Below are 14,832 nucleotides of genomic sequence, written 5' to 3'. Positions count from 1 at the left end.
GCTATTCCACAAGTCATAATATTAAAATTCAAAGAAAGAGTACAAAACAGTAAAAGTCATAGTCTGTTGAAAAAAAATTAATAGTATAACATGTAAAAAAAAAATCATATTTCATTAAAAAGTCATAGTATAGTGTGTCAAACAAAATCATAAAATATTATCGTATACTCTATCATATTTTTCGACATGTTATTCTATGACTTTTTTTGGTAAAATATTTCGACATACTATACCTCGACCTTTTTTGACATACTAACTGGCAGAGCTGGACTTCCATATAGATGTGAAGCAGGTTGACTGAGTGAAGGCACACGGAGGAAACTTCTTTTAAAGGTTTATTACAAAACGCAAGACAAAACATGTCAACTGGGTTTTTATTCTATTGGCAAACACGATACAACGATGAACGACCTTCTATCTGCAGCTGAAGCTGAAAACCACCAACCGAAGAGAAACAAACACAACGTGGATCCAGATGCAAACAGCTGGGAGGAAAAGAGGAGAACGGCAGCTTTAAGGCCCGAAACTGAAACAACAGAAACCAGGAGGATGAAGTGCAGGAGGAGGAGCAGGAGCAGGAGCAGGAATAGGAATAGGATGAAGAGGAGAGGAGAGGAGGAGGAGAGGAGGAGGAGGAAAAGGATGAAGGGCAGGAGGAGGAGGAGCAGGAGCAGGAGCAGGAATAGGATGAAGAGGAGAGGAGGAGGAGGAGGAGGAGCAGCAGCAGGATGAGGAGGAGGAGGAAGAAGAAGAGAGGAGAGGAGAGGAGAGGAGGAGAAGAATGAAGGGCAGGAAGACTAGCAGGAGGATGAAGGGCAGGAGGAGGAGGAGGATGAGGAGGAAGAGGAGGAGAAGGATGAAGGGCAGGACGAGGAGGAGGAGGAGGAACTTCTTTGTATTTGCTACGGGAGCTTCGTAGTGACGGTCTGCCTCCTACACACACAATAGTCACCATTAAATTAAGTCAAATCCAATCACACAGTAAAATGTTATTCACAAAGTCAAAGTGTCCACCGCCGTCAGACGGCTCGCGAGGAACAGGAGGTGAAGCTGGGGAGGTCCACGGTTGGTCCAGGACGTCCGTTAGAGTCTTTAAATAATTCAATGTCTGTTAATTGGTCATTAAAAACAACGTTAGATTCCAGATTTCTTCAGAAGTACGTTTGAGGACACAGCTGCTTTGTGTTTGTTTTTTTAAATCAATTATTATTTTTCTCAGACAGACGTCGTTTTGCATTTCAATTCTTTTGTTTTTCTGAATTTCAGATTTTACTTCACAGGATTGTTTTGTCTTTTTAATAAGCTCGTCTGGAGGCTTTAACTTTGAAAAACTGGACGTCTGCTGGAGTCGCTTCCTGTCTGCTTGATGATGACGACGCTAAACAATGAAGGTGGCGGCGGTGTTGCTACGGTAACGAGGGCAGCTCGACCCTCTGGTTTTTGTTTTTTACTCGTGAGTCACATTTAAATATTTATATTTATATATTACAACATTGTTCCAAATTCATAAATAAGTAGTGCAGTTTCCCCTTCGACCTCCACAACACCGCCAAAAAACTACAAACATGGCCGACCAGCTGCAGGTCATAGTCTACATGCAAACGTTAATGTGGAGGAAAAATCTGACCAATCAGAGCGCTGCACCAAGAAGAACTTCAGCCAATCACAATCACTCTGAGCAGTGATGTAACAGAGGAAAGAAAACAAACCTGGAGACGAGCCGATCCAGATCAGACCTGAACCAGATCAGACCTGAACCAGATCAGACCTGCACCTAGATCAGTCCTGCACCAGATCAGACCTGAACCAGATAAGACCTGCACAAAATCAGACCTGTATGGAGGTTTAGTAACGACAAAAATAACTCCAGCTTTTATCAGCTGACACTTTTTTAATAATTATAATAAATATTAATATAAATAATAATGAATGAATTTAATTATAATGACGACAGAGAGACGCTGTGATCTGATTGGAGGAGCAGAGGGGCGGGGTTTGTTTTTTTGTCGTTAATAAACTTCCGTACAGTCGTAAATAAACTGGATCCACAGCTGTTATTGTTGTTATGAATCTTATCTGTGGAGACTCAGTTTCCCATAATGCTCTGCGTTCTGAGTTCCGACCGTAGGAATAGAGTGAGAGTGGAACGGACCGTCCGTTCTACTCTCACTCTATTTCTATGATCCTGACAGGCAGCGATCACACTGACAGGTCCCGGGGCTGATGGGAAATGGAGTGCAAAGTGGGCAGAATGACAGCGAACAGCGTCTGTGTGCAACCTGACGGACAGGTGGAGGAGGGGCGGGGCTAGGGTAACACTTTAAATCTAATCCCATCCTTAAGAGCTAACGGCCAGTTATGACCAAATATGGATATGACCATATGTGGAGATCCCCCCGCCATACGACCATATATGGATGTCCTGCTGCTATCTACACCAGAGAAGAATCAACCGGGTCCAGTTCCCAAAACCTGCCCAGAATCTGTCCCTAACTGGTCCAGAGCTGGAGGAGAACTGGTCCAGAACTTTTCCAAATTAGAACTTTTCCAGAACTGGCCCCAAACCAGTTCAGAACCAGTAAGTGCTGATTCAGAGCCAACCCAGAACAGGTCCAGACCCCAGTCCAAAGCCGGGGGACGTCACTCGGAGTCAGACTCCAGCGGAGCGGTCTCGTCTAAGACGACTCTCTTCCGGCGCTTGGCAGTGGTGACCCGGGCCCGCTGCTCCTCCTCCAGGTGGGCCTTCTTGTGGCGGGAGAAGCTGGACGAGTGCATGAAGGTCTTGTTGCAGGCGGCGCAAGTGTAGGTCTTGGTCTTGGCGGCAGGGAGTTCAGTCTTGACGTGGAGCTGCTTCTGCTGGTGGTGCTGTTGCAACTTCCCCCGGCCGCCGCCGTCCCCCGCCCTGTGGGTCTGCTGGTGCCTTGCCAGGCTTGAAGCGTGGCTGAACCGCTTCCCGCACTGCGTGCAGATGTGGCGAACGGCTCCGCCCCCATCCTCCTCCTCGGAGGGGGCAGAGACCCGTTTGGCGGCCCGCCCCGCCCGGCGGCGGCGGTTCTTCTTGCAGAGAGTGTAGAAGTTTGGCTTGTCTCGGGAGCAGAGCTTGAGCCGGATCTTGAGGTCTGACGAGGTCTCGCCGAGGTTCTCCTTGCCGGGCGTGTAGTTGTCCAGCAGCTCCTTGACGTGGGTCACCTGGTGTTTGGACAGCTGCGTGGACGTCCTGAAGCTCATGTCGCACTGCGGACAGGCATAGAACTTATCGCCGCCATGACTCTGAATGATGGCGGTCGCCACGTGCTGCTGCTCCTGCTGCTGCTGCTGCTGTTGCTGCTGCTGCTGCTGCTTCTGCCTCTGCTGCTGCCTCTTGGTCTTCTTGTTCTTGCCGCCGGCCTTCAGCGAGCGGCGCAGGGCGCCCGCGTTAGGGCCGACGGCGGCATCCTTGGAGTCGCCTTTTCCTTTCTTGTGGATGAGGCGGTGGCGTGACAGGCTGGAGCTGTGGTTGAACTCCTTCCCACAGATGTTACACGGGTGGATCCGCCGCTTCCCGTGCAGCCTCAGGTGACTCCCCAGCATCCTGACAGGAAACACAAACACACCGCGAGCAGAGTGAGGACACAACGAGGAAACAACGAGGAAACAACCAGGAAACAAGCAGGAAACAACCAGGAAACGACGAGGAAACGACGAAGACACAACGAGGAAACAACAAGGAAACGAGGACACAACCAGGAAACAAGCAGGAAACAACCAGCAAACAACCAGGACATGACAAGGACACAATGAGGAAACGACAAGGACACGACAAGGACACAACGAGGAAACGACGAGGAAATGACGACGAAACAACAAAGACAAGACGAGGGTACAACGCGGACACAACGAGGAAATAACAAGGACGTCATCATTAAAGAAAAGTTAGTAAATGTTTGTGTATGTTGTGAAATATAATTCTAAATAACTGATTCGTTATCGATGGTTCAGTCATGAGTTTGTGCTTCTACCCACCTGCTGCCTTTGAAGCTCATCCCACAGTGGGGGCAGGTATAGCGTGCCTCCTGATGCGTCGGCTCCAGCGCCCGTTTGGTGGGCGGCAGCCCCCCTACGCTCTTCCCGGTGTGCGTCTGCTGGTGGCGGTAGAGGCTGGAGGCGTGGCTGTAACACTTCCCACAGTAGCTGCAACGGTACTGCCGCTCGGTCGGCTCGTAGTCGGCCTGGTCCGAGTCCACGTCACCGTCCAGCTGGCTGCTCCCCGCCTCCACCAGCACCTCCTGCTCCTCCTCGGTGTCCTCCTCGTCTTCATCAGAGTCTGTCTTTATCTCCACGCTCTGCTCCGTCACCTCGCAGGGGTACACCTCCTCGTATGGAGCGAAGAAGGCCTCATCCGTCTCGATCTTCAGCTGCTCGGCCGTCAGGTCCGACGGGTCATCCGAGTCCTTTTTCACGCAGGAGATGGTGAACTTGGAGCCGACCTCCGCCCACTTCACCACGTACTCGATGGGCTGCGTGTCCAGCTCCACCGTGATGAAGTCTGCACCCAGGGTGTCCGACTCCGACACCGCCAGCTCCGTCTCCGAGTCCTCCATCCTGAATTGAAGGAGGCCGGGCGGGGAGGAGGAAGAGGAGCAGCTACTGCCCTGGGGAGGGGGAGGAGGAGGAGCAGCTACCGCCCTGAAGAGGGGGAGGAAGAGGAGCAGCTACAGCCCTGGGGAGGGGGGGGGGGGGGGGGGGAGAGGAGCAACTACAGCCCTGGGGGGTGGGGTGGAGGAAGACGAGGAAGACGAAGATGTTAGCATGTGCCCTCACAGGTCTCAGATTTATAAATATACAGATGTTGTTGTTATCAGTTCATTAGCAGATCACTACAGGATGATCAATACAGGACGATCACTACAAGATGATCAATACAGGACGATCACTACAGGACGATCACTACGAGACGATCACTACAGGACGATCACTACAGGACGATCACTACAGGACGATCACTATGAGATGATCAATACGGGACGATCAATACGGGACGATCAACACGGGACGATCACTGCGGGACAACCAATACGGGTCGATCACTACGGGACGATCACTACGGGACGATCAATACGGGACGCTCAATACGGGACGATCACTACGGGACGATCAATACAGGACGATCACTACGGGACGATCAATACAGGACAATCAACACGGGACGATCACTGCGGGACAACCAATACGGGTCGATCACTACGGGACGATCACTACGGGACGATCAATACGGGACGCTCAATACGGGACGATCACTACGGGACGATCAATACAGGACGATCAATACAGGACGATCACTACGGGACGATCAATACAGGACAATCATTACGGGACGATCAATACGGGACAATCAATACGGGACGATCACTGAGGGACGACCAATACGGGTCGATCACTACGGGACGATCAATATGGACGATCACTGAGGGACGACCAATACGAGTCGATCACTACGGGACGATCAATACGGTACAATCACTACGGGATGATCAATATGGGATGACCACTACGGGACGATCACTACGGGACGATCACTACGGGACGATCAATATGGCACGATTACTACGGGACGATCAATATGGACGATCACTACGGGACGATCACTAAGGGAAGATCAATACGGGACAATCACTAGGGGACAGTGGTAGTTGTATTACAGGTATATTATGATACTGTATATATATATATATGTATATATATATATATTGTGATATATATTATAATGATAGTTTTACTACAGGTATATTGTGATATTATATTAATCAGATATAATATGAATATATTAATCAGCTAATACTTAATGAGCTAATAGTATATAGTAGTATAAAGACGTATAATAGTATAAAGAAGTTTATATATTGATATAAATGATTTTCACTTTAATATCTGTAACTAACACGTAGAAGCACTGATTGATTACCGATCACCGATCAATATTCTGTTGACTCCATTTACAGAACAACGTCTACAGAACCTGCCACCCGTCTGTGTGCCAGCTACACTCAGAATATTATATATATAAATAAATTAATAAATAAAAATTAATGTACAAGGAAAGAATATTGTGTTTCTGTCTCATCATCATATCAGAGCTATTATTGAAATCATTCAGCCCGTTAATTGATCAGTCAATTCACAGGAAACTAATCACCTGTTAAATAATATAATAATAAAATAATCTGTGTTTTTATACCTTATTTGGACATTTAGAGATTCATGAAGAACAAATGCAAAATTCAATTCAATTCAATTCAATTTATTTTTGTATAGCGTCAAATCATAACAGAAGTTATCTTGAGACGCTTTATATATAGTGCAGGTCTTAGACCGTACACCATAGTTTAGAGACCCAACAAGATCCACCAAACGCGCTGTGGCCAGGAAAAACTCTCTGTTTAGTGGGAAGAAAGCTGGAGCAGAACTGGGCTCTGGGTGGGCGACCATCTGCCGAGACCGGTCAAAAAAAAGTCAGAATCACTGTTATATGAATTATTAGACATTCAGAAAACACACTGAACATATAAGGTCAGTGATGTCACAAATTAATAAATATAAATAAATATACAAGGAAAGAATATTGTGTTTCTGTCTCATCACCATCATCATATCAGAGCTAATATTGAAATCGTTCAGCCCGTTAATTGATCAATCAATTTACAGGAAACTAATCACCTGTTATATAATATAATAATAAAATAATGTGCTTTTATACCTTATTTGGACATTTAGAGATTCATGAAGAACAAATGTAAAAGTCAGAATCACTGGATATGTTATATGAATTATTATTGAACATATAAGGTCAGTGATGTCACTGTCAATAATAATAAAGACAGGTGACCTTTGACCTCCTGAGAGAAATCTTCAGATTAATAAAAGGGTGAATATGAGCTTCGTGACGTCACGTGAGCTCCCCAGATGTTCATACCAACATCAGGGCGCTCTGCGACATGAACCGAGCCAGACCGCCTCGCCGAACTCCGTTCAAAAAAACGGTCATTTTCAGTGTCTCCCATCCGGCCGGGATCTCTGCCGAGGTGACACAGAGACGAACCGGTTCTGACCCGGTTCAGTCCAGCATGCATTCAATAAAACCTGCAGCACTTCACTAATATCTAATTTCAACATATATGTGAGATATTTGCTCATATATATGACATATATGCTCATTAATGCCCAGCTCGCATCCCGCGGAGGAGGGCGGCTGCAGACAGCGCATCCATTAACAAAACATGATATTTTACTAATTTTTACTTATTTTTCTTGTTTTTTTTTATAGCCGAATTTATTAATAGGTTATTTTGTTTGGTAAAATGTCTCATATGGTGTTATTAACCATGTTGTGTTTGTGGTAGAGCAGGGAGGGCTCAAATAGCGTGTTTTGTGAGTGGAGTTCCGGGGCTCGGCCGGAGCTCAGGTTCAGTGATGATGAGGAAGCTCCGGACGGTTCTCTCTCTCCTCCTTCAAACTAAAACTGTCAGAATAAAAGAGCAGCCAGCGGATTAAAAACCCGCGAACCGGAGCAGTGAGGTGGACCGGGTCGGGATTCGGTTACTCACCGAGCCTTCGGCGGCGGCGCGGAGGCAGAAAACGGTTCGGTTCTACCGGCGGAGACGGTCACAATAAACAGGAAGCAGCGGACGTGGACACAAAGCATTGTGGGAAAAGGATTAAATGGTTGCGAAGAACGGAAGTACGCGGGATTGTCCTTCAAAATAAAAAAACATGGTCAGATCAAAATAACATAAAATAATATGAAATAAATATAAATAAAGTAAACGGTTAAATAAAAAAAATAAAATAAATGTAAATAAAGTAAACGGTTAAATAAAAAAATAAAATAAATATAAATGAAGTAAACGGTTGAATAAAAAGTAATATAAAATAAAGTAAACGGTTAAATAAAAAAATAAAATAAATGTAAATGAAGTAAACGGTTGAATAAAAAGGAATATAAAATAAAGTAAACGGTTAAATAAAAAATAAATAGAAATAAAGTAAACGGTAAAATAAAAAATAAATAGAAATAGAAATAAAGTAAACGGTTAAATAAAAATATATTAAATATAAATAAAGTAAACGGTTAAATAAAAATATATTAAATATAAATAAAGTAAACAGTTAAATAAAAATATATGAAATGAATAGACCAATGGATAGACCAAACCAAATAATCGATTAATCGAGAAAATAATCAACAGATTAATCAACAATGAAAATGATGGTTAGTTGCAGCCCTAGACATATACAGTAAAAAAGTACTAGTAGTAAAATAAATATAAATAAAGTAAACGGTTAAATAAAATATATTAAATATAAATAAAGTAAACGGTTAAATAAAAAATAAAATAATTATAAGTAAACTAAACGGTTAAATAAAATGTACATTATAATGTATATGTAATATATTTATATAATACAACTGAATAAAATATAAAACAAAATTAAAGTTAAAACTGTATTCTAGATATTTATTTGGGGATATTAGAGTCTGATGAAGATGATGAAGATGGAGGTATAGGGGGATGAAGAGGAGGAGGATGAAGAAGAGGAGGAGAGAGGAGGAGGAGGAAGAGGAAGAAAATGAAGAAGAGGAGGAGGAGGACGAGGAGGAGGATGAAGAAGAGGACGAGGAGGAGAGAGGGAGGAGGAGGACGAGTAAGAGAGGAGGAGGAGGAGGAGGAGGAAGCGGAGGAGAGAGAAAGGAGGAGGAGGTGGAGGAAGAGGAGAAGAGAGAGGAGGAGGAGAGAGAGAGGAGTAAGAGGAGGAAGAAAAGAAGGAAGAACAAGAGGAGGAAGAGGAGGAGCAGGATGAAGAAGAGGAGGAGGAGAGAGAGGAGGAAGAGAAGGAGGAGGATGAGGAAGAGGAGGAGGAGAGAGAGGAGGACGAGGAGGAGAGGAGGAGAGAGAGAGGAGGAGGAAGAGGAGGAGAAAGAAAAGGAGGAAGAAGAGGAGGAAGAGGAGGAGCAGGATGAAGAAGAGGAGGAGGAAGAGGATGAAGAAGAGGAGGAGAGAGGAGGAGGAAGAGGAAGAAGAGGACGAGGAGGAGAGAGGGAGGAGGAGGAGGAAGAGGAGGAGGAAGAAGATTTAGAAGAGGAGGAGGAAGAGGAGGATGAAGAAGAGGAGGAGAGAGAAAGGAGGGATAGGAGAAGGAAGAGGGAGATGAGGAAGAGGAGGATGAAGAAGAGGAGGAGCAGGGAGAGGAGAGAGAAAGGAGGGATAGGAGGAGGAGGAGGAGGAGGAAGAGGAGGAGGAGGGAGAGGAGGAGGATAAAGAAGGAGGAGAGAAAGAGGAGGATAGAGAGGAAGAGAGAGAAAAGAGGGATAAGAGGATGAAGAGGAGGACTAGGAGGAGAGAGAGAGGAGGAGGAGGAAGAGGAGGATGTAGAAGAGGAAGAAGAGGATGAGGAAGAAGAGGATGAGGAGAGGAGAGAGAGGAGGATAAAGAGAAGGACTAGGAGGAAGAGGAGGATGAGGAGGAGGAAGGAGGAGGAGGAAGAGGAGGAAGAAGAGGAGGAGGAGAGAGAGGAAGAGGATGAAGAACAGGAGGAGGAGGAGGAGGAGGAGGAGGAGGAGGAGGAGGAGAGAGAGAGAAGAGGAGAGGAGAGAGAGAGGAGGATGAAGAGGAGCATCAGTAAATATAGAGGCCTCTTCTCCTCTCTGGTTCTCTGCTGTCACCGCAGCAGCGTCACCGCGTCTGTCAGCTTTACCGGCTTTATCCCGGTATTCTACACACACACACACACACACACACACACACACGCATACACACACGCATACACACACGCATACACACTCACGCATACACACTCACGCACACGCACGCACACACACAAACACACATACACACTCCGTTTTCCGGTCAAATCACGAAGATCGTTTCCAGACCGAACACTTACGGTTCAACCCGTAACGGTCACGTAACGGTGCTGCTGGTTCCGGTTCGGCCCTCGGTGAGAATGAGTCGGTTCTCTCCGCCGCAGCTCCGTCACATCCCAACCGGAGAGCAGCGGCAGCCCGTCGGCTAGCAACCGCTGCTGGAACGAGCCTAACGGAGCGGCGCGGCGCGGCACGGAGCGGCAGAGCGGCAGGTCGCCCGGCAGAGTGGATGGGACGTTGCGGCTGCTTAGCGGCAGCAGGCGGCGGAGCGTCCGGATCCTCTCCGCTCTGTGATTGGTTGAGCTGCTGCGCATCGAATCTGATTGGCTGGCGGACTAAAATCCCATAAATTGTGCCTAAATATCGCGAGGTGTCGTGAAGCTTGACAACATTAGTGATGGGAATTCCGGCTCTTTTTAGTGAGCCAGATCATTTAGCTCAGCTCACCAAAGAAGAGCAAGACCACCAAGTGAAGGGACAGATTTCTAACAACACACTGAATGACAATTCAGCTGCTCTCAGATCCTTCAAACTCACCCCCAACCTGAGAATAACTACATTTTACACAAGTATTGACTAACTTGTGATTCCAGAGACAAGATCAAATTGAATGCCACCCACTAAATTAGTTATTTAAATACAGTTCTAATTTATATCGTGATAGAAACAATTTAGAAAAATATATACGATAGACATTGTTATATCGTTTTGATGATAAGTATCATTATCTTGCCCAGCAATATAAGGCATTGGAATAAAGTTCTATGAAAAAATATATATCTCCGGCTCTTTCGGCTCCCAAACGGCTATTTGTTTTACCACTTCTGCCTTTTATAATTCAGCCAAATTTAGCTTTAGCTGTTTTGACCTATGATTAGTGTGTGTGCACATATATCAATTAAATTATTTAATATAATTATACTAAACCTTAGAATTTCCTGAATATCATAATTTTACATGCTGCTTCGTTTCCGACTGTCACTCATCTTGTCTGCTATTCTGCTATTTCACATATTTTACAAATACTTTTTGGACATTTTTCTAATATTTTCTGACATTTTTCACTATTTTTTCACATATTTTATAAAAACTTTTTGGACATTTTTCTAATATTTTTCTGACATTTTTCACTAGCTACTTCACATATTTTACAGATAATTTGGGGATATTTTTCTAATATTTTTCACTATTTTTTTCACATATTTTACAAATACTTTTTGGACATTTTTCTAATATTTTTCTGACATTTTTCACTATTTTCTTCACATATTTTACAGATAATTTTTGCATATTTTTCTAACGTTTATCACAATTTTCAGACATTTTTCACTTATTTTACAAATAATTTTGGGATATTTTTCTAATATTTTTCTGACATTTTTCACTATTCCCACATATATTTAAAAAAATAATTTTGGATATTTTTCACATATTTTTCACTATTTGTTTCACATATTTTGCAAGTACTTTTTGGACATTTTTCTAATATTTTCTGACATTTTTCACTATTTTTTCACATATTTTATTAAAACTCTGGACATTTTTCCAATATTTTTCTGACATTTTTCACTAGTTTCTTCACATATTTTACAGATAATTTTGGGATATTTTTCTAATATTTTTCACTATTTTTTTCACATATTTTACAAATACTTTTTGGACATTTCTCTAATATTTTTCTGACATTTTTCACTATTTTCTTCACATATTTTACAGATAATTTTGGATATTTTTCTAATATTTTTCACTAGTTTCTTCACATATTTAATAAATACTTTTTGGACATTTCTCTAATATTTTTCTGACATTTTTCACTATTTTCTTCACATATTTTACAGATAATTTTGGGATATTTTTCTAACGTTTATCACATAATTTTCAGACATTTTTCACATATTTTACAAATACTTTTTGGACATTTTTCTAACATTTTTCTGATATTTTTCACTATTTCTTTCACATATTTTACAAATAATTTTAGATATTTTTCTAATATTTTTCACTAGTTTCTTCACATATTTAACAAATACTTTTTGGACATTTTTCTAATATTTTTCTGACATTTTTCACTATTTTCTTCACATATTTTACAGATAATTTTGGGATATTTTTCTAACGTTTATCACATAATTTTCAGACATTTTTTCACATGTTTTACAAATAATTTTGGATACTTTTCTAATATTTGTCACATTTTTTACTTTAATAATAATAAGTAATAATTTCCAGAATATCATAATTTTACGTGCTGCTTCGTTTTCTGACTGTTACTCATCTTGTCTGCTATTCTGCTAATTCACATATTTAACAATTACTTTTCCTTAAATCTTTCACTATTTTCTTCACATATTTTACAGATAATTTTTTTTATATTTTTATAACGTTTATCACAATTTTCATTTTTCACACATTAATAAAAAATAAAAATAAAAAAACGGCTCTCGGACGGGAGCCGGCTCTTATCGTTCACTTAAAAGAGCCGGCTCTTTGAACCGGCTCGTTCGTGATCAACACATTACATCAGAACATGCTGCATGTGAGCCGTGTATCTAACAGGATGGAGAGTGAGCGGTTTCTAACGAATAAAACTCGTGTTTTATGATTATAATCAGTATTTTTTTTTAATTCCACTCTGAGTCATGAATGTATAGTATCAGTCTATTCATCTCTGGTTTGTTTCATTGAAGAATAACTGAGATAAGTAACGTTTTCGTAGCGCATGTTGAACTCCATTGAAAAATCACTGATTTTTATATAATCTTGCATCATAATCTACTCTACACACAACTAATGATCATATCAGCAGACATTTACAGTCCCCATAGGCTTCTGGTAAATTCGGCACTAAAATAGCACAATACTTATCGATTCAGTTTGACAGAATTCAAAGTTTTAATAATACAGTCACAGGGCTGCCTGAGGTTCCCGCCATTCACTGCCTGCTGTGTAGCCGAATGGAAATGATCGATTTGTGAATGGAAGTTCTGTCTTAACTTTGGAATCAAACTGTGACACAATCCGAGACTACAAGACACAAATATGGAGCTCAAACAACATTCTGGGTCTCAGTTAACCCTTCAATGGAACTGAAAGGTACAGATAGATGTTTCTTCATTAAGCTGAAATAAAAAAGTCATTTTAGTCACATCTCAGATCAGTTTACATAAACCATAAAATAAATACCTAACACATAAAACAAACAAATAATCCCATCAGTCTGTTAAAGGGACTGTTTGTAAGAATCAGAAATGCTTGTTAACAGCGACACCTGTGGCCGTTAAGTCAACGAAAGTCACTCTACATACACATGAACGAGCATCGCTCAAAACAGTGAGGCGACACACGTCAGCTAAAACCACAATATCACTCTATATTTCAGCTGCTTGGCAGTAATGTTAGCTGACCAGACGAAGGTCTCTCCATGAGTCACTGCTGATTCTAGTGTTGGCTTTTCCTGCTTCAGCCTCCCGACCGCGGCCGGAGGGAACAGGAGAGACACCGGCACCTGGTCGGAGACGATAACGTTTCTCGCTGCGGAGCCCTGTCACTTCACAAGACACGGGAAACCTCTGTCGGTCTGGAGGAGCTGCAGCATTTATTTATGCACAAACGTCCATTGTACATCCACTAGATTTTCTCAGAGCTAAACTAACTCTACTGCAGTGTGGAGTGTACGCGCATAAACGTGAGAGTGGAGCGAAATAGCGCGAAATAGCGCGAACGACCGCGGCGTGTGAGTGAAGGCAAGCAGAGGAGCAGAGTAAAGCAGAGACTCCGGCCCTGGAGACCAAAGCTACGGTCTCCCCCACGTCCTCCGACCGCGGCCAACACTGTTTAAGAGACGGGCTTCACTAGATATAACTTTGCAGTTTTGGTGCTTCCGTGTAGTTTGTGTTGGAGTTTGAATAGCCACACGCTAGCGCGCATGGCACACCGACCCGGATGGATTTATACGTGTAAGAAGTTACAAACAGTCCCTTTAACATCTGTTAGAGCTGATGTACTGAGCTGCATTAGATTGTACAGGTACCTAATAAAGTGGCCACTGAGTGTATGCTAGATAAGTAAGGGATAATGTACAGCGAGCCAATCATCATTATACAATAAACAATAATGACCGGCTCGCTGTAACTTATCCCACTTATTACACGTCTACTTACTGAAGAAATCAATAATTTGACACAAAAGCGGTCCTCCAGAGTCTGACATCAGAACTGCGCCCATAGTAACGGTCTGTTATAAAGAAATAACAGACCTTAGAACACCGTGATTAACCAATCAGAATTGAGTATTCAACATAGCCGTGTAATAATGTATAATAATAGATGACTCCAACATGTCGGTTAGTGAGTCACCAGCAGGCGGCGCCCTCTGCCTTCACCTCAGCACAACACCACAGAGGAATAAGATGTGCAATGAATGAATGAATATGAATTCTGGGAAGTGAAGTGAATGAAACTCTGCAAAGTCAAGGAGAAGTGGTTAGGAAAGGACTGCAGCCTTGGACTTGTCTCACCTGAAACTGGACCTGCACGTTGACTCGGTGGACTTGAGACTTGTTGACCAGATGAAGACCAGATTTGGACTCGTCTCCACTAACCGGAGGCTCCTGCGGATCATAAACTGATCTGTGGACAGAGTTCAGTAAACTGTTCTGGGGTCAGCTGATGATTCTCAGTAACAGCCGTTCGTCACGTGTGGATCATCCGTCTGTGTTGAAGATCTTTGACCTCCAGACTCACCTGAACGTGTTTGACTGACAGCTGCAGGTAAACAGTCTGTCAGAGTCTGACCAGGTCCAAACCCTCTGAACCAAGGGCCCCCCCTGGTCCAGGACCTGGTAGACCCCGTCAGTAATCAATAGAAGTAACAGTAACGGCAGCTGTCAGATAAATGTAGTGCAGTATATTAGCAGTAGTACTTCACATATAAAG

The 14,832-nt window shown here is 43.0% G+C and overlaps 1 protein-coding gene across 2 annotated transcripts; it reads right to left on the bottom strand.

Annotated features, from left to right (window-relative positions):
• Positions 1-322: 322 nt before the first annotated feature.
• LOC119495544 (zinc finger protein 135) lies at positions 323-14,806 on the bottom strand. 2 transcript variants are annotated; one of them, XM_037782154.1, is made up of 3 exons: positions 14,415-14,806; positions 4,003-4,743; positions 323-3,571 (listed from the first exon to the last, which is right to left on the bottom strand). In XM_037782154.1, the coding sequence occupies exons 2-3, from the start codon at positions 4,578-4,580 to the stop codon at positions 2,641-2,643; spliced, it is 1,509 nt and encodes a 502-aa protein (XP_037638082.1). In that variant the 5' UTR covers positions 4,581-4,743; positions 14,415-14,806; the 3' UTR covers positions 323-2,640. The 2 variants fall into 2 exon arrangements, with proteins under 2 accessions (XP_037638082.1, XP_037638081.1); XM_037782153.1 differs by lacking the exon at positions 14,415-14,806 and adding an exon at positions 9,919-10,056.
• Positions 14,807-14,832: the final 26 nt, after the last annotated feature.

This window comes from Sebastes umbrosus, chromosome 10, assembly GCF_015220745.1.
Source record: "Sebastes umbrosus isolate fSebUmb1 chromosome 10, fSebUmb1.pri, whole genome shotgun sequence".
NCBI classification, from domain to species: Eukaryota; Metazoa; Chordata; class Actinopteri; order Perciformes; family Sebastidae; genus Sebastes; species Sebastes umbrosus.
This window is presented reverse-complemented; position numbering and strand designations above follow the sequence as displayed.